The sequence below is a fragment of the Saccostrea cucullata genome, unplaced genomic scaffold (assembly GCF_032062105.1).
Source record: "Saccostrea cucullata isolate Sc308-1 unplaced genomic scaffold, CSIRO_AGI_Scuc_v1 ctg402, whole genome shotgun sequence".
In the NCBI taxonomy this organism is placed as follows: Eukaryota; Metazoa; Mollusca; class Bivalvia; order Ostreida; family Ostreidae; genus Saccostrea; species Saccostrea cuccullata.
The window spans coordinates 2,797-27,583 of NW_026925523.1; the positions used below are offsets into that span (position 1 = coordinate 2,797).

The 24,787-nt window shown below is 32.2% G+C and overlaps 1 protein-coding gene across 1 annotated transcript; it reads left to right on the forward strand.

Moving 5' to 3' along the window:
* Positions 1-399: 399 nt before the first annotated feature.
* LOC134269086 (uncharacterized) lies at positions 400-23,835 on the forward strand (the record flags this gene model as incomplete). The annotated part of the gene is made up of 17 exons (XM_062751307.1): positions 400-615; positions 1,364-1,888; positions 2,597-2,767; positions 2,940-3,098; positions 3,722-3,914; positions 4,676-4,878; positions 5,268-5,438; positions 7,771-8,001; positions 10,944-11,117; positions 11,323-11,508; positions 11,601-11,765; positions 13,492-13,593; positions 15,796-15,981; positions 16,843-16,998; positions 22,515-22,571; positions 22,654-22,762; positions 23,772-23,835. Coding segments are annotated over 17 exons (3,068 nt in total), but the record flags the coding sequence as incomplete, so codon positions are not given.
* Positions 23,836-24,787: the final 952 nt, after the last annotated feature.

The following is a 24,787-nucleotide window of genomic DNA, read 5'->3' on the forward strand; positions in this document are numbered from 1 at the left end:
TTTGGATATTACTGTACAATCTTTATGTCTTACATTTTTTGTGCAAAGCTGCAGATTTTGTGCAAGATTTTTAAAGTGAGGTGGGTCAAGATGAAATAATTGAAACTAGTTATAATATGTTGCATTTCATTGTGTTAAATCTTAAAGATAAAATTATACTTTACTGTCATGGACGTTTTCCATCTACTAAATAACCCAAGCACAGGATGACTAAAGCTATTCAGATGCCACTAGATTTACAATAACGAGTAGTAAAGTATCAATAACAAGAATAAGTCACTAGAGAAAAACATAATCACAGAAGGATAACCCAAACAGTGGACATATAATAACTGAAACAAATTATTTAAAGAATAACTTGTTTGCATGATGTCTTTGACTCTTTAAACTGTTTTACAGCAAACACATGTAATCCCTTGACACCACCTGGAAACGGTGCAATTAGCTGTGCGGCATGGATATTTGGGCAGATGTGTACAATGCAATGTCAGGAAAAATTCGATATTCCGTATGGAATCAGGACAAATGATGGTAGCTCGAATTTTAACGGACAATTTGTATGTTCACAAAGCACAGGGCAATACCATCCATCCAATATCGTTCCAAATTGCTCAGGTATATTATTTAACCGTTTGACTTTCACGTTGTTTCAATTCTAGGAAGAAATGCATTATATATATATATATATATATATATATATATATATATATATATATATATATATATATATATATATATATATATATATATATATATATATATATATATATATATATATATAGTCCAGCTTTTACTTGAAATTAGTCCTTTAAAAACACCTGGCCAAGCTGACAAATTGAAAACTGCTCTTTGGTGCAGTGTGGCTATTTTTAGGCAAAGGCTAGAACTGTTTTTGAACTGAAGAGATAAAAAAAATCGATCATGTATATTGTATTATCTTTTTCTGATTGAGTTTTAAAAATTCTTTTCAATGTCTTTAGGTGTAAAGTAAACAAAAATCTTTTCTGTATTTATAGACTCAATAGAAGTCAGAGTGTTTGTGACTTGAGATGATTTCTGTCAATGGCAAAGGGAAAATTCAAGAATAAGATTTGTTCTTAAAAGTGTATTTTACTATACTTTAGAATGCTGATCGCGTTTTATATAGAAGAAAAAAATGGTTCTGAGTATTTTTTATGTTCCAAGAATATTCAGAATGCGTATGATTCCAATTGTATATGATAAACGAAGGGATATGCTGGCTGTATGTTTCACTTTTGTTATAGGGTATTAAATGTTGAACATTTCCAATGACTGAATTTGATTATTTGTAACTTAATTTGGAATGCAATTAATTAATTGTATCATACTCGAACTTCTGTAGAAATTCGACAAGTGTCCTCAAGTCGTCTTCCAGGGGAGTTTTACTACTTTGCTGGTGATTGTAATGATCCGGAAACACTTGCCCAAATTAAAGAGAAATTCATTAATGTGATGAAACAGTTAGAAATAGGTGGATGGGCGGGCGTCTGTCCAAACAGCACTGAATGCAATGTTAACAACACAGATGTAACTTGCGGACCAGTTTCAGGAAAACGTAAACGATCAGCAGATGAAACAGGTTATAATTGGTACAATGTGCCATCCGGGCGATATAGAAGAAGTACATTTAAAATAAGTGTTAGTTTTTCTGTGAAGACTTCCTGGCAAAATTTTATTTCTTCGGTGGACACTTATAATCTCATGGGAATGATTCAACAAAGCATCTTTGACATTATCAAAGGCTTGGCAGTAAATGGATCATTCAATGTGAGTGGGATGGATCCAGATATAAACTCCTTTTCCTCTGGTTTGAGTGAGCCTGAATGCCCAGAGGGAACAGCAATAAAACAAAGTACAATGAGTTGTGGTAAATATTTTCTTTAATAACAATATATAATTTAAATAAGCCTACATGTAACTTACAAGAGCATTGTTTATGCAAATTGACTTTTTTATGCCAAAACCTATAGAACAATGTTTACAATACATGTAAAGATAGTTTTAAAAAGGTACGGCTAAGAAAAGTTAACCTTAAAAGATTATTAACTGTACGAAACTGCAAGGAGACAATAGAATACGGACCCTGGCACAATTATAGAAAGTTTGGAGACGTAAACTCCATATCCAAAAAAGTTGGATACAAGTAAACTGCGAAACAAAATCAAATCAAAACGAAACGAAACCCATCGAAATGAAACGCAAATTTAGCTAATAAAAGAACACAATCAATATTGTTCGTTATCTCCATATCCTTCTACCTTCAATTAGTATCCATCGAAATTCCAACAGACAACGTACAGATTGTCAATGAAGAACAAATGGTCTTTATTTTGATCTTTATTTTTGCCTAAAAATTTAATGTTCTTTAAGATTAATGACATCAGCTTAAACATAAGTTCTGTAGATGAATATGATAAATTCTTAAAGAACATGGCAATAAGAAGGACCATTTTGGACATTTTACATATATGTATATATGTAACCATACCTTGTAATTAATCGACTTTCAGAATTATTGACAAAGTGTCTATGTTATTATAAAGCCAATTTTTATGATACATCTTTTTTTTTCTAGTCCCTTGTTCCATCGGCACCTATCTTGATAATTCAAACCCCTCACAGCCTACATGCAGAAATTGCCCGAAGGGATCTTATAAAGATTCAGAAGACACAGCCACGTGTACACAATGTCCACATAATACATTTACCCTGGACGACGGAGCTGAGTCTATGTCAGAATGTTTAGGTATTTCAGTTAAACACGTCGCTTCGTTTTAAAGTTAAGATCACAATATATTTCAAAGTCATGGTGGAATAAAAATCAGTTCGCTGTAATGACTTATTCATTGTAAATGTGTTCGTTATAACCGTGTATTACACAAATACATTTCATTTCAGTTAGCTTATTTGTTTTTTAGACAAGTGTGACTTTGGGGAGTTTTCTACCAGTGGGTTAATGCCGTGTAATATTTGTCCAAGAGGCACATTTAGTAGTATTAAAATGTCGAAAACTTGTGAACTTTGCCCTCATGGAAAAACATCATTGTCTAAAAGCACCGCTATAGATAACTGTACAGGTAGGTATATTTTATGACAATGTAATAGCTAAATATAACTATTTAATTATATGTACAACATTAGGCATTGTACTTTTGTACTACCTTGTATGTATGTGTACATATAATGCATTTATATACAACAAATTTAGCTGTTTATTTATCCATGCATATATTACTAAAAACTCATAAACGCATTGAAATACTGATGTTGTAACATTGTATATGTCTAAAGAATTACATTTTATATTTCTCTTTCTCTTTCTAAAATATGCAGAACACGTGGTCCCAAAAATCAAAAGGGGAAATTTCATCAGTAGCATTGCCATAATTATCCAAGATTATCCAAGTCTGCGTAAAGACTAGTCCTACCTTAGCTTTAAATATTTTATCCAGAAGAAGAAATAATAATTATATAAGTGCCAAATTTAAGACTGGAAGGCAGAAATTCACCCTTCCTGCGCATGCATATAACACATCCAAGTTGTTAAAAATGTACATTTTTCCAGATCGGCATAATGTGCAGTACAATCCTGAACAAATTAGGAATTTAGATGAGAGTCGTATTGAAAAGATTGTTACGAAATGTATTCATATTAAGTTGTAAATAACAGAACATAATACATTCTTGGTTTTCTTTACAGATATCGATATTACTTTTGCAAAAAAGGGAGATGCCATTTTCTTTGACAGTAATCAATTTCTTGAATCCAAAAGTGTTGCTCTTTTTGCTTGGATTAAGAATGACAACTCAAGCTTGGTGTTATTGCATGGAAATTCTAGTTCTTTTTATATGACTATTAAGTACGGAAAAACAGTCCTGGTGGATATCAACGGGTATGACTCAATTAAATATCAAAACTTCTTAACATCTATGAATTGTTTGGATATAAAGTTAAAGAGCTTAATAGATAATGTAAGAATAGTTTTCGCGGGTTCCTGTAGTCTTGATTCATTTTAAGGGGAACAAGGACAATAAATATCTTCGATATTGTAGGTGTTTTAGGATTATTGAATTTATTTTGGTGAAAACGGCACAAGTTGGCTGTAAAAATCCACGAGATTGCGAGTGCGATTGTACAGCCAACGAATTGCAATATTCACTTATTGAATATCCGTTCGAAACTTCTTTATTACATATCTTTTTTATCTAAAATAAATGTAACCTTTTTGGTATTCAAGTTTAAATTTTCTAATTCCAGTGTTCTCCATGTAAGTTTTACTCTGTGTAACTGATGCTTCATGTAACAAGCGATTTAGTTTACTTAATGATGTTTTATGGAGACTAATAGGTACCCATGGTGTAATACTTTACGAAATTACTGTCTTGTTGGTAGAGTATGCCATAGCACCATCAAAAGTTTCGTACATAGGGTAATTTGCATAACGGGTGGGGTACATTATTTGGCAATCAACATCTTAACACAGGGTTAAAAATCCTTACTTAAGTATGATGAATATATCAATATACAAAATAATACAATATACAAAATATCCCAACAATGAATGAAGTTTTTTTTAAATCAGATCCCTGCTTTCCCTTTAACTATGCAATAAAAGTACATGATTTGTTCTTAAAATCGTGTATAAATTTGTAGATCCAAACATAGCCTTAATATAACCGGGGATATGCAAGACTGGCATCATGTAGTTTTAATCATCAGCACAGAAACTGACACAATCAGTGTCTATATAAATGGAGTAATCAATGCTCAAACAAACCTGAACAGTGTTGGAAATGTCAGTGTGATAAGACCCGACTTAAGCTTTGCTATATTCCTGACTGAGGACGCATCATCAGGTAAGTTCAAGAAAAAAACGGAGCCAATATACAACTACAACTACATTAATTTTTTTTAAATTCTGGTTTAAAAAACGAAGCAGAGGATTTTGGAATATATATGTTAAAACAATTTTTATTTTGAGCATAAGGAAGGCATAAATGACTTTTTCTGAAGAATTTATGGTTTATTCATTTCTTTTGGATATTTCTTTCGAAAAAATTGCAGATGCAAATATGGGAAACAATTTTTATTTACATATGTATGGATTATTCTTCAATATGATATATTACTTTATGAATGTTATATTTACCTGTTTTTAACTTTGATTAAAAGAAACACACTTTAGAGAGTGAAATTAATTAAAAAAACATTTGTGTAAACTTGCTTTCATATTTTATTTCTTTAGACATTTCGATAACGGGATATCAATTAACATCAAATATTCCTTCCGATGACGAAATTCTTCTACATTCATCGGCATGTAATTACACCAGGAACGATACTTTAGTTACATTTAGTGATGTTGACTGGGACACTGTCGATAATTCTCTAATCAAAACACAAAGCCATTGTGACAGTAAGTTTTAGAAAGATTAAATTGTATTTTCTACATGCCTTTATTCAAAGAACTTTATTCGGTAGTAACCGATATTTGCCCCAAAAATCAAACTTTGACGGAGTAAAATTCATTTATATTTTAAAACGAGGGGGATTCATGATGACTTCAAAGCACTGAATATTTTCTTCAGCAGTGACGTCATATGTTTGAAATGACGTCAGGAAAATGACGTAAATCTAAAATTTCCATTATTTCTAGAGAAAAATGTTAATATTGCGTCAATATTTTGAGTAAAAATCACCGAGCGCAGGTGTGTTCAGGCTCAATATTTTGAGATAATGTGTAGAATAATAATATCGATTAAATATGCAAATATTGTTCCTGGACAGACATGCGCTCTATAAATTCTATAAATAAAGTTGTTGAAATTTTGTCCTTTTTCTGAAAAGTAAAACAAAATCTGACGAGTTTGTGACGTCATAAATTAAAAAAAAATTGTGAATAACCTACATTAAAGCTAAAACATGTTTTGTTAATTTATATTTTTCATACAATTTATACTATACAATGCATTTTAAGAATTTTTCAAAATTTAATTTTTGTGGGAGCAAAGATATTCAATATACCGAATATAGTTCTTTACACAAAGAAAATTTTCTTTACAATTCATTTGATGTTTCATAAGATACATATTATGCACATTTGAAATCCTATTTTTTATCCTTTAGACAAAAGTAGCTTAATAAACCGCATACAGAGAACAGAATACGTATAGCCAAATTATGGATAACAGATTTAACGAAATTAAACAAGACATTTTTTTAATTGACATATTTCCATTGTTACCTAAATGTAGAAAGGTATTTTGATATTTAAAAGATACAAGGGTTGTTTGAAAAGTTCGTGGACGATGTCAATATCCGTTAAATTACTCACTAAAATTTAAAATAAGCACAAATGTTAAAATATATATTTTGTTGATGTGTGAAATTTCATTCCATTCTATTTCGCAGAAATCAATTTATTTCATTTTAAATTCAACATGTTTTATGCCCGCGGAGCACACTTAACGGCATTGTAACGTTATAAGAAAGTATCAAGAATTTCTTTTTAAAAAGATACTATCCATATACATTTCACACAGTTTTATCCAATACACACTAAATAAAACCCTTTTTCTAATATTTGATATTTATTTTTTAACAATTGTTCTATATGTATGATTTAAGGTTTTAAATCTTTTTAATTTCTTTTATTACGCAACTCTGTTTTCACGAATTAAGCAACTCTGAAAGGCACGTCTTTCCTTAATGTTCCAACTTTTGAAAGTTTTTGTTCAGATTTTTACAGCTAAGCAGATTCTTCACAGATTGTCTTCATCTGATACAGAGTCTCTGTCATTCAAATACTGCCTGTACTATTTGTCCACATATGCACAACTCGCTTGTGGCATATTTTATTCCTCCAACATTTATTCCAGATTTTTCCTGAGTAAAATACAAATGGCATCGTTATCCACTGCTCTTAGACGTGATAAAACGTAATCGTTTTTGACGGACTATCTATTTTCTCAAGTTGATTTCTTTTCAACGAAACAAAAGATCAAGCCATAATTTGCAATTCGAGTCGAGGTAACAATTCCTAATTTGAATATTGAGTTTTTTTTTCGTTTTTTTTTTTGCTTCATTTTTCAGAGATTATGACTACAGACATTATTTAGCGTATTGTGTGTAATTTACTAAATTTTTGCCTGCTCTGCGACCGATTTTCGAATCTGGATAAGTTTTAAATAAATCGTGATATTTGAAAAAATTAATACAAATCAATTGAATTATATCTGCCAGTTTTGGATAACATATGACGTCAAATTAAAATGATATGACAGAAGTCCACGAACTTTTAGAACAATCCTCGTATATGTTTGAGAAATAATTTTCCTCAAATTTACATGGGCGTCTTGCATTTTAATAATGTGCATGGTATACACAAACATGTATACCATGCACATTTTTAATTTGTAAAAGCTCTATGAGCTCTATTGCAACCTGGCATAATAACACTAAATAGAATAAAATATGAATATTAAATATAAAGTGAAATGAAAAACATTCATTTTTACGCTGTTAATATAAACAGTGTTTGTTTTAATACCTGATGTATAAGAATAAGGTTGTCTTTCACAAAATATTACCTTCGGCTGTATACCCGGGTTGTTATAAACGTTTGATTACGTAACAACCATGCAACTTTTATTGTGCCTGGAGGTCAATACGATATCTATTAAATTCTAGTATTTGTTATACCCTTAAATACTGAAGAAAATACGTTTAACTTAGTATTATAATTTCAGTTGTCAACCAGTGTATTCCAAATCCATGTAATGGTCACCCATGCATAGACTTAGTTGGAAACTACAGATGCAGCTGCAATGATAGTTTCACTGGTGAGACATGTGAAGTTCCCCCCGACTACTGTATCATAGCACCATGCCAAAATGGCGGCGTTTGTCAGAATGGAAACAACACCTACACATGCACATGTTCAGGATCTTACAAAGGAGCAAATTGTGAAATTGATGTCGGTGAGACTTTAAATAATTCACTCAATTTTGAATTTTCTGTTTTACATGTATAACAAAGGTATCAAAGCTCTTTTCAAACCAGTTGTTTGAATGCTTGATTATATTGTAAAAGTATGTCGTCAATTTTTTTTTAAAAAAACTTTTATACCCAAAAGAAAGCTTTGAGGACAGTTCTTTAAATCAATTGTTGCTTTTTCCTTAATACATTTAGTTGTTTTATAAAGATATTTTCCGTTAAAAGGATCTGTGGGAAAACAAAAAAAAATAAAATTAAACGAAACTAGTGCTTGTTCTTTTTACTCTTACAGAACCTAGATTGAAGGGGAATGTAAAATATGGAGTTTTATACTTCAACGGATTATTACAAAAAAACTATATGATTTTCTTTTAATCAAGGTTAGCTATAACGCTCATAGTTAGTGTATTCCTGAAGATGCCAAATCTTATTAGAGTATTAAAGGGGTTATTGAGCTTCCCGTTATTTGAAATAATGTAAAATACTTTAGAGAATGGTAAAGAAAAAATTAGAAAGGCAATCCTTTAATTTTGAGAAATCTAATGACACATTGCCAACTATTTTTTTTTTATTTTCTCTCTTCTGTTAGCAAATTTTTGCTTTAATTTATCGATGTTAGTGATAACGCCGTCGTCAAGTGTTTTCTGAAGTATTTGACGGCGGATGTTTACGTTACGTTATAATGACAAGGAGCATACGGCGGGTATGACCGGTCAGCAGGGTATGCCCACTCCTCCATGGTACCTGACTCCACCTCTGAAGATTTGGGAATTTTTATAAAGGAATGCATAAAAATACTTCTTAAAAATAAAATGTGAGGATACTGAACAGTAATCTATCTCATATATCCATTTAGGCAAGAAAAGAGCATATAATGATGTTAAAAAATCAGTTGACATCACATACCTCGGAGGAATAGGTATCTCTGTCGACCGGTCACAACAGTTTTGTGCTTCTTTACGCAGGTACGATAAGGCTTCCCTTACAATTTTGCAGTGTACTTTGTGCATGTACTTCTCTGAACTACGAATGTATGGCGTCATAATTGAAATGACGTCGTCACTGCAAACTTGAGCTGTAAGGAGGGGGAGAGTGTCTTAAACCTTGTATCTTATTTTAAACTGCATATAAATATGCAGAAATGTAATTTAAAAAAAAACATGTTTTAATCATTTTTCTTACAAAATATAATATATCAGAATAATTAGGATAACTTTGTTTTATTACTCCTTTGTAAAAGTCAGCGAGTTCAAAACACACATAAAAAATAAGTATTTAACGCTTACCATTTTTTACACTCTAGGATAAAGGCAGAATTCATGTATATAAAAGGGCCTGGCGGAGGTCAATAATGAGGATTATTATACCTTTATTGATAATACACGAATTTGATTGGCTGTTAAGAAAACTTTAAAACACAACAATGACTACGAATGGTCCTGCTTACAGCAATAACGACCTAGGAATCATTGCACGTGGTAAATAATGAGCGGTCATTATAATTAATGACCGTTAAAATGACCTCTTAATCAAAATTGAAGTTAATGCATAAGATATTAATAATTATTCCAGAAAAGCAACATGTTTTTAAAATTTTGCATGGTCTGTTTTGCATTACGATACAGAATACGGTAATATTTCATCGTTAACTTAAACGGTTTACTAGAAGCGGCTCTCTAAAGAGTTGAATTCTGTGTTCGATTTTGACCGTGTAAAGGAAAAGTAATCGCTAGTTATAACAATGTATGACGCTATATATATCAAACAAATATTGTTTTAATCAATAAATCATGATGCAAAAACTTACACGACTTGCAGACGTAAATGTAAACAACTTCACTATACGGAGTGTAGCGAATCCCAGTCCCAATCAAAGAAAGAATTGATAACAGTTCGAGATTCATAGTTTTGAATTATATCGGTAGAATGAAACAATTGATTACCCCCTGTGAGTTCAACATGGTGAAATAAGGACCCTCGACCTGGCCCAGTAGATGACCTGCCTTGACCTCGGCCGCTACGAGGCCTGGTCAGGTCAGGTCACCTCGTGTGCCATGTTTCGGGTCCTCATTTTACCATACTGAACTCAAAAGGGGTAATTAATTGTATATTAATTTGAGATGTTTGGGAAAATCTGTAACAGGAGTCTCTCCTCAAATTAACTGAATCTTGCATGGGAAAAATGTATGATGACTTTGTTTTCAAACAGATGACGATATTGAGCTGAAAATACCCTCACATTTGTCAGTAAATTGATTTATGGGAAATATTTTGAACCAGAACAATAGTATTACTTTTCCCATGCACATTTGGGATCTCAAGATTGCAACGAGTTTATTTACATGACAAAAGTTACAAAAAAGTGTAATAAAGTGCTTTTGTCTGAAGCATTTAAAAAGTAAAAATGACCGCCACATGATCAAAAAGGTCATGTGATATCGTAACAAATATTTTTATGCAAAGCCTAGGGAACTTTCTGTATGAATTGAGGTTCATAACTTAAATTAAAACTTAAAATAGACTTTGCAATGCAGTGTTACGTTTAATCACATTTAAAGCTATGGAAAGCCTTTACAGTACTGTGTAAATGATCAGGCAGAGGGAAATCTATGGACAATTCATTGGGTAATTAATTGATTTACAATTTTTATGTAGGACAGTGATCTGAGATAAGTCATTCAAATTGATGAATGCGTACATGTAGAATGTAAAGTCAGACTTGCTTAGATCACTTTCTTGAAGAGGTGAAATCGTAATATGCATTCAACATCCTACATAGTTATATACATAGGGGGAATGCTTATTACGAACACGATTATCATATTTATTCAAGTGAGTGTTGTGAAACCCTTGGCCTATTGTTGGATATTCTTTAAATATGTTGTTTTATGTTGCTCTTTTATACATATATACTGTTTCTATGTAGTGAACGGCGGTTGGAGTGCATGGAGTGATTTTTCTGAGTGCTCAGTGACATGTAATGGAGGCATTAAGACGAGATCTCGTGCTTGTAATAATCCAATCCCTGATCCTGAAGGACTTGACTGTAACTCTTCTCTGTCGACTGAAAGTTTGCTATGTAACACTAAGGAATGTCCATGTAAGTCACTGTGTATTTTCCTCGATTTAAACAATTAAGGCAAGCAACCCATATCAATACTTAACCTTGTATATCATTTTTCAAATAAAATACTTTGACATTAAAAAAAATTACCACAATATTATTTACTTTTTGTATAAATTACATGTATCATTCATCATTCACTTGTACAAGAAACAAGTAACAATTGACTTTTATTATATAGCTTGTGCAGAACTTAAACTTTCTTTTGGTAATGTGGTAAACTGCTCGAATATTAATGGGGACACAGTTTGTGAAGTATCTTGTATAGTGGGATACACGTTTGTACCAGGAAATCTTCCTCTAAAGGAGTATAGATGTGGACAAAGCACTGGTTATACTTGGAATGGTCTTACACCTGCTTGCGGAAGTAAGTATTTTTACAAAATCATTCTTATGAACGCAAAACTCTTTGAAATGCTTAAGTGCCCATCATGAATCATCTTTGCTTTTTTTTCTCAGAGGCAAAAATGCCCGACAGATTATCATCAACAACTGAAATCGAGTACAACTCTTCAATTTCATGCGCCGATTCATCGACTGTCTTAAATACTCTTCAGAGTAATTTAGAATCATCATTGTCGTGCTACAATGAAGGGATATGTGAACTATCAACAACAATCAATGGTTTGCAATTGTATTCCGTACTAATTAACAATTGAATTATTTCGTTATTTCCTAATCATTGTGTTACACATTTGTTTGATAATTTCTCGGCACTTTCGTGTATTTTGATTACAGCCGTAATATTTTTTTTACCATTGTATTAACATCAAAACGGCTGCTAAGTTCGATTGTTATATGATTCATTTATTTGGAAGGATTAAAATAAGATGAGCAAAAAAGACAATTATATTGTCCACATTATAAAATGTTCGACTTAACGGAGAAGAAGAAAAGTTCCTCCTTACTCCTGGTTGTCCAAGGATGAAGTGAGATAGTATGGGTATTTGGCGCCAAGCATGCGCATTAGGTACCAAACTGGTGAAACTACTCACATGCTCCTCACTCTGAAATATCAACAAATCATTTACCTCTTACCCTCACCCATTCTGACCCAAAAACTTTTGATTTTAAATATTCCCAAATCAACCAAAAGACATTCAACTTTATGAATATGAATGAGACTTTATGAATGAACACAAAGTAAATTCTATAGAACTGTAATTTCCCGTGCTGTATAGGTGAAAATGATGATGATGTATGTAGGATAATAAGCATATCATTGTATAATTGGGTCAATACATCATAAATACAAATATAGTATATGTATTTATTATTATAATAATTTATTCACTCTTTGTCATTTTCCAACTCTGAACTTGAAATGCCTTGATCCTGACATTTCAAATATGGACTATCACATCTGAAATTCAAATAACCAGTTCATTTAAAACTATCACTTCTGGTATTTGACACTTGATCGTTGTTGATGCCTTCTCCTACAAACAAGAAGATCTGTAATGCATTATTTACATGAGTTGTGATGCTTATGATCAATCAAAACATCAAGCATAATTCAATGAAAATCATAATATACTTTCCTGAAAAACAATACACGATTAGAATCATAACTAGAGGTACTATGAGCAATGAGATCACTAAGAGATACCCCCCGCCTCCCATAATGTCCATGTGTTGCTATATATTGGTTTACGGTAATGTGTTATCCAGAAGCTTCCAATGTGACGTCATAGGTAAATATATAATGGCAATGTCCATGTTTTGCTATGGAAAACCTAAAATATGTGTCGAATAAACAAGTAAAATAGGAGGTGCACAATGGCAATATGTAATATAGATTCTGTAAAAGTTTCATTAAATTTCACTCAGTAGTATAAGAGGAGTTGCGGATGAAAGATAAAGCGTAACAGACGGACGTACGGACGTACAGAGGGACGGAAATCGCGATCACAATATACCCTCCCACTTTTCAAGCGGGGGGTATAAAAATAAACTAAGTAACAACCCTTAGCTTTTCCGTCAATTTATGTTCATAAACTACAATACACAGCTATTTTATATCATATTTTAGATTATCAATAAACTTAACTAAGTAACTCTTCTAAGTAAAATACTCAAATTAAAATCATAAAAAAACTAAAAAAAAACAAATATTAAATGATATACCAAACCTGCACACACTGTTCACTAACAACAATTTTACCATATTTATTAGTCAGGAATACAATACTCCTTTAGAAACTTAATTGTAATCAGACATCTCAATCTTCAACACACATTTGTTTACAAATTTTTGGAACATATTAAAAGCAAAACTGATAATGAGTCTTATTTTGTAACAAATTATTTACTTTCTATAACTAAACGTAATCATTATGTTATTTTTTAGAATGTGAAGGTAAAATGGAAACAAACTCTTTGCAAATAACCTTGACGGCAACACTTCCCGACGAAGATTTGAATTTGGGACATTTTTATTCAACAGGAAACTGTAAGTCAAAAAATGAACAATTTGTGATTATTGATCTGTTTAATTTATGAAAGAATAAAAGAAAGAAAACTAATTCAGACAAGGTTCACCTTCCACCACGTTTGGCCCTGTGAATTTCTGAAAAATTAAAACTGCTCACTTTTTAGTTGAAAATAAATTAAATTTCTTTTTGATCGCGGAGTGGGCTCATATTTTAATAATTACTTAAAAATGCTCAAATGCATCCATTTTCTTCAAAATTCAAGAGCATTGAAGTTTCACATAGCCTGAGGATCAAAACTTAGACTATCAGAAGAATTTTTTTAGGAAATGAAAGCACTAAGTCTCCACATTATGTTGATGTTCGAAATGGGATGTAAGGACTTAGTCAGTTAAGTTTTATAATGACAGGGAAATTCTATGGAGTTAATGAACCCACCTCTTTTCTGAATAGTTTTCAGAATGAAACTAAAAATGATTTCCTGTCGTCTGCAAAACTTTTTTAACTTCTTCTTAAAAACCACTTGCCCAATGCATTTTAATTAGTACTAAGCATTCTTTGTGAGGGGTGTTAAAATTATTAAAATGAATGACCATTCCCCTTTCAAGAGGACATAGTCATAGAAACTAAATAGGCTGAGAGCGTTAAAAAAGAACCACATTGAAATATATATATAAAATCTTTTGTTCAAAAATTTCCAAATCATGTCGCCGGGGCATAGGGTTAGGCCACAATAACACAATAACAATAAAAATGGGTTACAAGGGCAGAATCTGGTGAAGAACAGTATGGTTAACGTTATTCAGGTGAGCGTTGTGCACAATGGACCTCTTGTCAATAATAATTGTGTGACAAGAACGTACACAAACATTGAATTCATCGAACTTCTCTCTTTAGTGCATGTTATGAAGCTCACATGTAAAGAAAAGAATTAGACATTCCATATTTCAAACCTTACCATTTAATTTTCTTACTGAATTGAGTCTTGATTCAATTTTGACAGCTTATAGGAGCAGAAATAGATGCTCCTAAAATTTCTTTTGAAATTTTGCCATCTCTTGTAAACATTCTTGATTCTGCAGTTTACGAAGGTCATTTTGGTCTTGAAATCATTAAGTGTTGTATTTGATATTGTTATGTCAGTTGTTCATTGTGTGTCTTATACCGGTAATAATGAATCCTTTTGAAACAGTTTGTCAATTAAAATAGCCCTATATCTAGGTAGATAATGACGCTTTGTTCGATTAATGACTCAATTAAAAAAAAGTCATTTGTCGAACAAAGCTTCTTACTATCAAAGAAATCTTTCAAAACTCGTCCTCAGAAACATAAAAGAACAACCAGTCATTACGGAACTCTTCAGTATTTGTTGATAAAATTCATTTATCTTTAAAGGATGTTAAAGCGAATCTCTGGTTTACAAGTTAATTCAATTTTAAGCATAGTTTTCCTTGAGCCGAACGCTCAATTTAGTTGATCTGGTTCAAATGTTTTCGGTTTTGTCTCTTTTTGTGACTGACTATCTATCTGTCTGTATGTATTAATTTTGGTGACGTGTGTTGTCTATAGAAATAAACAAGAAAACCTTTTCGAAGTCCTTTTTTCATGAGCAACAAAACCATGATAAATCATGTTGATATGAAAGTATCCTCAGTTATTATTGAATATTGATCAAATCCGGTTGACCCTGAGTTCATTCGGGCCATAATATGTGATAAAAATTCTACATTCAAAAATGTAGGGAAAAATGATGAGGATCATCATATAAGAATGTACCCACTCATCGCTCTCTTGTTTATAATTTACTATAAAACTATTAAAATTAAAGAACTTTTATGTATAATTAATTGTAGAAACCAACTATATGTGTTTTTCCAGAAACTATACTCAACGAGACATTTGTAAATTTCCACTTCTTAAACAAGCTTAAGTAAACTAAAGGCAGTTCTATCTCCCTCATCACTTGGTCAGTACTTAAGTGGTTGTTTACTTCACAATCTTTTAAAATAAGACAAATTAAGCATAAGTGTCCTAGAATTGTAATGGATGAATTCCCTAACTACAGTGATGTATGTATCATTTCATATTATGAATTACATAAATCATACAACTGTTCACAAGTTATACAATCATTTTCAATTTCATTTCAGTTTCTGATTGATTTTGTGCAGTATTGGTTATATTTCTGTAATCGTAGTATTATTTTTTTTTTATTTCAACAGTGAGCAAAGCTTTACAAAGCTTAGTAAATATAGTGGTAGAACTAGAAAATTCTACAAGGAAAATAAACGAATCCAATGATATCCTTACCTTCGACATGGGCGGGGTTAAATATTCGCCTTCAATACAACAAGCTACAGGAATTGTTGTGTGCGGACTTGGACAAGGCAGTGATGGGCCGATTTGCAGTAAGATACTTAGCTAGTACAGCAATTGAGCTATTGTATTGTTTTTTGTGTTTTACAGGCTTTCTTCTTAATAAATGTATCGTATCTTTTATATCTTTAAATGAAAATCTATATGTTATGTCTTTCATCCAACTAGCAGCAGTTTAGTGGTATCTTAAATGAAAACACTGGTTTAACTTTTGTGTTTTTCTTAACATGATTTAAAATCAAGTGAGCCCCTGCTAGCTTCAATTTGAAGTGGCAAAAATGAGTTTTTTTCTGGTAAGCATGTAAACAAGAAAAAGTTCCTGTGGTGGCGCTGTCTGTCATATCAATGTAAACAAAACATATACAATATATTTTAAAATTGAACTTTTGATTAATTGTTTATTTCAAAAGTAGATAACTTAGCTACTTTGATGATTATTCACTGATATACACAGATGTACCTCATCGACCCTTATCTTACGGCACTAGTCCGTGAAATTCTTCATTACCCATTAGACTCATATTTTGTATTGTTTTAAAGATCAGGCATGAAGAAATTGCGAGATAATATGTGCAATTCGTCTAAAGGTTACATATGAATAATCTTCAAAACCCATAATTTGAAAATCCAGGTTGACTAGATCATGTGACCCTATGATTTCAAAGACGACATTCATTGCTAATGATATTCAATTAAAAAAATATTTTTGGAATATCTAAATACCTCATTTGTGAAACTGGCACATGTATAGTTACAGTTTTCGACTGTAAACATAAAAAGCCCTTAACATATCTTTAAGCCAAAAAAAAAAACATCATGACACTATAACAAAAAAATTAATGTCACATTAACATCAATTTAGAATGATTTTGAATGTCACAAATATCTTACAGTTGATTGTCCAATAGGCACATATTCAACCAGCGGAAAGTGTCTTCTATGTCCACGAGGAACTTATCAAAGTGAAATAGGAGGAGCTGAGTGCACAAATTGTCCTTCTGGTTTTACTACAAAATTTGAAGGATCTCAAAATGCTGCAAATTGTTCTGGTGAGTTTTTCTTATTTTTACTGTGGAACCCAGTCTTACATGACATGCATACTACAGAGAAAATGAATCATTGAAGTTTGATTAATTGATCGTATGTTATTGAACGTAATCAAAATGAAAAGAACTAAGAGATCATCGTATATAAGTTGTATATTTACAGTAAGTGTGCAAGTCATTATGTGTTTAAAATTGGACGCTAAATGGCACCCTTACATATCATAAATTTTATTTAATTTTCTGCCGATACGTTAATAATCCGAACACACTTTGTAAAACGAAAGTTACATTTTAAACATAGCACCCAGCAATTTTGGTAGCATTCAAGAAAGACTAAAATTCCATTTTTTTCAAACATGTGCAGAAAGTAATGCTTGTAATCATTTTCAATCTGCATTGAAAGAGGTTTGTCGAATTTACAGTAGAAAAGACGATCTTTGGATGCATGGTTACGGGTATGGAGGCCCGTTGTAAGAAATGCTAAAAAGCTCATCACATGTAAACTTTATTTTGGTAGAACAGATATGTCCTGTCTAAATGCAAATTGTAAACGATCCATAAGATGACACTTCTTCATTTTATCACAAGTATAATTTTTCTTTTTTATGGTTTAACGACCAGTTCAAACGATTATTTTTTATCCTTGAAAGACATTCGAATTATCCTTTTTTACGATTACCTTTGGAAGTGACATCTTACGTGATAAATTCTAAACGTTTTATTCTTTTCTAAGGTGCATGGCATATGCTATACTAAGTATTTAAATAAGTTATGTAATGAAAAAACAAAAAAAAGTTAAGAAGTCTTGAGTTAATTACAACTGTAAGGGTGAAGGATTATTTCTGCAACAATCAATGCAATAAAAGGAAAAACAGCTGCTTCAGTAGTTTCTGTGAAATACGAAGGAAAAAATAGTAATTAAGCTCAAAATGACATTCAAATTATATAAATTATGAGCACACCAAGCACAAACCCCTTAGTATTGACTTCATACGAGATTGTAGAAATACCCTTTATTCATCAACATGCTTGTCAGACGCCTGCTTCGTTTTAAAAATTGTCGTACGGAGAAATTGCTCACGCGCACTGAACCAACCGTGAGGCGTTTATAAATCCATATGCAGGTAATAATGGATAATTCCAACACGAATAAGGAAAGTTGGCGATAGAAAAGTTGAATTCATCAGGTTAACCATTAAGTTTTAAAATTAATAATCGATTTGCCATCGATCTCTTTCTCCAATATATTATCAAAATATGAAGCAGTTGTGTCATAATCCTTATTGTTTTTTAGCACTTAATCCTAACACATTTTTACAAAAATAACAGACATGTTTCGTGTAATTTTTTTTGGATAAAAACCTAACATAATTAAACCATTAATTGTAGATGCCAGAAAACAGTAAAAATGACTAAGAAAAACGTTGGAAATTGGAAGGAATTATAAATATTGAAAATCCTATTTCCAGAGGAGGGTGTAGTGACGATGTTCCAACATCGTTTCACAACCAAAATTAATACTTTATCATACATTACCAACTTACCATTAGAGCTAATTTCAATATAACTAACGGATTACGCTGCTTGTGGCATGCTAAGAATTTGCTTGTCGAGAGGTTTAAATACTACGTCACAGTGTCACCACATCAAAGGAAGTGGCCACGATCGATTCTCTCCCACGCTAAAGTCGGTCAGCTGCAATACACATCGCCGACGTTTAACGGGTTTACAAAAGGGGACAGAAAACACAAATCTTATTAAACAGTTAAAAAGAGAATTATTTATATTATATGTATTTTTTTATAAATAAAATTTCCCCCGGTTTTCCATCTTTACCATTTATCTCGAGTATGTACATAGAGAGGGGCTCTATTTTTCAGCAGTATTTTATACTCAATTGCAAAAATCTCAAAATGCATGGCTTGGATTGATACGCGTAACCAATAAATGCAATGATCAATGACTTATTATGCACTACTTGATTTTTATACATGTAAGCAAATATGAAAAAAAGATAAATTTTGCGATAGAATGAAATAATCGACCAATTTAAATATTCGTAATAGACTGAAAAATTCCAAAAATGCTTTCGTTGATTAATTCAAAGCTTTTATGACCTTTAACTATGCTGGTACAGTGTAATATTCAAGAAAACGAGATCAGGACTGTCTATTCCACTTTCTCTTACCCAACAAACAAGCTGTTTGTTGCAGCAAACCGACATTAGCATGGGAGAGAAGCGATCTCGGCCACTTCCTTTGAATTGGTGACATTGTGATGTAGTAATTAAATCTCACGGCAAATAGAGCGTTAGCACGTCACAAAAAGCGTAATCCATCAGGACTGAGTTGCTCAAAACACTGGTTAAATTTGACCACTGGATAAGTTAGCCGTTGGCTAAATTCAATATCCACTGGCCAACTAACCACTGGTCAAATATTTGTTGCTCAAAATAAAATTAGCCTCTGGTTAACTAACCACAGGTTAAGTGATTTAACCACTGGTTAGTATCCCACAATGCTTTACATTTGTCCAGTTGTCAACCAAAAAACATGGCTACCATGGTAAACATCAAATAAGTAAATAGTGAGACGTTTTAACGTTACAACCGTATGTGGAGAAGTGGAGAAATATCGAAATGTAACAGTATCAAAACTAAACAAACGCTTTAGTCGCAAAATGTGAGTGACTGACGAAAAACACGAGTCAGCTGGGATTATTCTTTGCTGAAAATTCAAGTGGAGGATGCAGTAACTGTAAACACATAGAATGGGAAAGGATTGATCATTAGCACCACAGGTAAGATGGATAGAATGATTGCAGAAACCTAGATGCTCGTTTTAAAAGCTGTTAGATCTTAATTTTACAGAAAATATTTAAAGACAACACCTACTCAAGACAGCTATAATTACGAGCAAATACATCAATTTGTATCGTTTCATACCTAAATAATAAGTGACTGGAGTCAGGACACCTTTACTGTTTACACCATGTATTGTAAACGTCGTCTGCTAATATTCGAGGAAATTCGCACTTGTTGTATTATCGCTTTTATACATACCTTGACAGAAAGATCTCAGTCCAGTGGTTTGTCACATATTTCCAAACAAGAAATAACTTTCAAAGTATTTACGTAATCCTGCATTACAATGCACTAACACTGTCTGAAATTGCATGGGTAGCATTTTTTTTAATTATTACAGAAAGGTCATGGTCGAATATGCAAGTGGATATAGCGAGTTCGTCACTAATGCATTTCGCTCCGTACAATTAAATTTTGCGGTGTAACTAAAATGCATTATCCCAAGACTTGAAGTGTATTTAATACAACACCTTTTAATATAAGCATCAATATATATAGAAATTAGATAAAAATCTTTATGTAGATATTGATAGCATATGCATTGGAAGCATTGTGAAAGTGGAGTGGCTAATTGAATGTGGGTGGGGGTGGAGGGGGGGGGGTGCTAAACCAACAAATTCAAAAAAGGTAACCCCAATTTTCAATGCCTACATGAACTTTTTCTTTGCAAAAAAAAAAATCCTGAAGTCTATGGATAGAAATTTAGAATTTAATGGTAGATTTAATTTTGAATAAATAATTTTATTCACTTTATCTCAACGAGACCTTGCAAAAATGATAATAAAATCAAAGGAAATGGTACGCATTTGATTTAATGCAGCAGTCAACAAGAAAGGTAGTTTAATAAAATAGGCAGATAAAGATATCGGTAAGGAAAGGATTACTAATATTATTTTGAAAAACAAATACATAATTCAAGATCTTAAAAAGGGGGTGGTGGGGTGGTAGAGGAGTGCATGTGTGTGTCGGGGGGGGTGTCAATTCTCAATTAATTTTAGATATTGATGTATGGTTATCAAAGAACAATTTATCTATATTCATTATTAGACCTATATGCAAATGACCAACAATTTTATTCAATTATAATTTTTATTTACAATATACCTATAATAATTATTTATTTTTCAGCGAGGAAAGGCTGCTTGATAAGATCCTTTGTAATGCCAAAAGATTAATCCTTGAAAGAACCCATTTACAACATTTCTGCTGACGATGAATACTTAAAAACTTGAGTTTAATTTACTGCATATGTCTTTTTAAGTATTCATCAACATTAAATTCTTGTTTGAAATATCTATAAGCCTTTGTTTCTTTTGTTATCCCCCAAAATTTACAACAAATAATAATTTTTTTGTCAAATTTTTCCACTGGTTAAGAGACTTAACCCACCTCTGTGGAATGGCTAATTTTAGCCAATATTTAACCACTGGATAGCAAAGTTAACCAGTGGACAAATTTTGAGCAACAGAATTTAACCAACGGTTAAAAGTTAACCACTGGATAAGAGATTTAACCAGTGGTTAACCTTAACCAGTGTTTTGAGCAACCCAATCCAGGTCTATTGAAATCAGCTCTATTAAATCATATGCTGCAACAAAAGTTTTGGGAGGGGGCAAACAACCATTCAATGAACATTTTCAATTGTGAAAGGTAATGTTTGGTAAAAATGTGTTGGAGCGGAAGGATAGATTCCCCTGCATATTGAAAAATATTAATCCTGAAGAAGTGTCATCTTAATAATTGTTTACGATTTATTGCATTCAGACGAAACAAATTGGATCTACCAATCTACCCGACTTTAAATATAAAATATTTTCTTATCTATCTTATCTTGAAAGAAAGTTTACATGTGATGAGCTTTTTAACATTTCTTACAACGGACCTCCATACCCGTAACCATGCATCCAAAGATTGTCTTTTCTACTGTAAATTCGACAAACCTTTTCAAAGCAGATTACTGCACATGGGTGAAAAAAAGGAATTCAGTCTTTCTTGAATACTACCACGATTACTGGTTGCTATGTTAAAAGTGTTACTTCCGTTTCACAAAGTTATATATTATAAATCAACTTTCTCAAATGTGTTTTAAATGCTAATTATGACGTCATAAACATGTGCATTTTCCCGTATTCTCTTAAAAAGTTGCAGAAGACACAATTTTTTTACGGAATTTTCTTTCAGATAACATTGTCCACAGGCATCGCCCACAAAGATCTTGAGATATGTGATTTGTTATTGAATTTTGCACAAAATATCAAACAATTAACATGGGTGACGGCTGTGGACACTGTTTTCTAATTAAAAGGAAAATCACCCTTGAAATGTGCCATTTTGAGGCTTTTTTGTTGAAAATAGAGAAATGCTTCACATTAATGACGTCATATTTACAGAATGGTAGACCTTCATGCCATAATATTTCCTGATTTATCATAGTGATTTATTTAACTAATATTTAAGCCAGTTTTAAAACTTTTTGATGTCATTACATGTTTAGGGCACAATAAAGCTAAAACCATACCTTCTTCCTTACGTTTCCCCCCAACCTGATTATATGTATATAGTACATTGTTTAAATTATACACTATAATATCAATTTTAGAATGTTATTATTCTGTTCACTGTACTGACTTCAATAAGAAATAAATGCTTATTTCAGAAGTGACAAATACAACTCAGGACCCCCTTTCGAAAATTCCTGAAAGCAACACCGCAGGTAAAGTGTATGGGGAAAATGCTTAAAAATAATATTTATCAACTTTTACACTAGACTTTTTACGTAAAAACTCTTATTTTAGGAGTCAGTGAAGCTGTGATCATTGCAGTGCCTGTGACAATCGGGGTGGTTTTTCTGATTGCACTGAGTGTTTTCTTTTGGAATTATTACTTAAAAATCAAAAATAGCAAGTAAGTTTTTAGAAAATATTAAAATTTTCGAATAACATGAATAAGGCAAACTTGAAATAATATCTGTTTACCCTCCCCTGCCTTATTAAGATGAACAAAAATTGGGCCGGTAGGAACGTGTAAATGAAATTTCTATTCAGAAAATTTCAGTTTCAATGCAAACTTTTCTAAGTCTGAAATTCTTAACACACTCTTTGTTTTATAGATGTAATTGGGTAATTTTGACGTCAAGATAACCGTTTTAAAGATAATAACATTTACTAATTTAAGAAATAGATGCGCTTATTTTATGAGAAAAACGCTGTTTCTGCTATTTCAGTGTGGTTAGCGAGAATATAAATTAGATCGGGATCGGGATATCTTAAATTTCCCTTCTTTGCCTTGGATCCTAAATGAAATGTACATGGAATTTGTAGCAGACAGATTTTCTTTTCAAAATATGCTTTCAACTTTTTCTAAAAAAATGTATAAATTATTATAGACAAAAATCTTATTTGATTATTAGATGCATGGATGGTTTATTCCTTTTCAGAAAAATGCGAGATTGGCTCGGACTGAAATTTTTCATGTCGGCATACACGCGGCGTAATATGTATTACAAGTTTAGCTTTTTAAAAAAAGCTTAGAGTCAGCAAAGGGTTTTTCTTCTCTGTGATAATGTTTTAAAACATAAAGGAACTGAAATTATTATTTTATTATCAGCAGAGTTGGCTACTTTAAAAATTATCGTCTTAACAGTTTTCTGCATAGGAGGAAAAGTGTTGTTGCATGCAGATTCTATTGTATTTTTGTCTCTTAACCAAAAGAACAGAAAGTATCCTATTAATTTAAGTTCAAATTTACAAATCATAATTCCATGAAGTTATGATTAAAACCAATCTCATTATCGGATTTTTACGATTTTAGGGAAGGGGGGATAAACATTATGGCAGTTTTTACAATTCCATGGCAACCAAACGGTGCCTCATGAGCTTCAATATCACCCCTGTTGGAGTATGTTATGTTGCAGGTTTGATTACTCAGTGCTACTGTGTTTAGATAATAGAGACACCTTTGTCCCTGCTAAAGCGTAACACGGATAACCATACTGAACCCTTAATTGAGAATATCGATAAAGGACAGCTAAAATACCCACTACATTTTTCTAGTACATGTACTTTTGAAATAGAAAAATTTCATCCAAACAAGTCCCATGTGCATGTCACATCTAAGTTTTGTTAAGTTTAATCTATAGTATAATACATTGGTACTTTTAAGCTCACCTGAGCCGAAGGTCTAAGTGAGCTTTTCTGATCAAAATTTGTTCGTTGTCTGTCGTCGTCGTTGTCGTCGTTGTTGTCGTCGTCGTTGGCGTCCTTGGCGTTGATGTAAATTTTTCACATTTTCATCTTCTTCTCAAGAACCGCTGGACCAGTTTCACCAAACTTGCTACAAAGTATCCTTGGGTAAAGGCGATTCAAGTTTGTTTTTGTTTTTTCTTTTTCAAATGAAGGGTCATGCCCTCTTCCAATGTGAGATAATTATGAATTAGTGAAAAATTAATGATAGTTTTAAAAAATCTTCTTCTCAAGAACCACTGGGCCAGGAAAGATGAAACTCATGTGGAATCATCCTCAGGTACTGTAGATTTTAATTTGTTCAAATCATGACCCCCGGGGCAAGGGTGGGGCCACAATGGCCGATCAAGGTTTTACATAGGAATATATTGGAAAAATCTTTCAAAATCTTCTTCCCAAGATCCATAGAGACAGGAAAAATGTTCAAACTAATGTTGAATTTTTCTCAGGACTTTCAAGGAAAGATGAAACTTATATTCATCCTCAGGTAATGTACATTCAATTTTGTTCAAATCATGATCCCCAGGGGTTAGGGCGATCAAAGTTTAACATAGGAATGTAAAGGAAACACTCTTAAAAATCTTCTCCTCAAGAACCATCAGGACAGGATAGATGAAACTCATGTTGAATCATCCTCGGGTAGTGTACATTCAATTTTATTCATATCATGACCCCCGGGGCAGGGTGG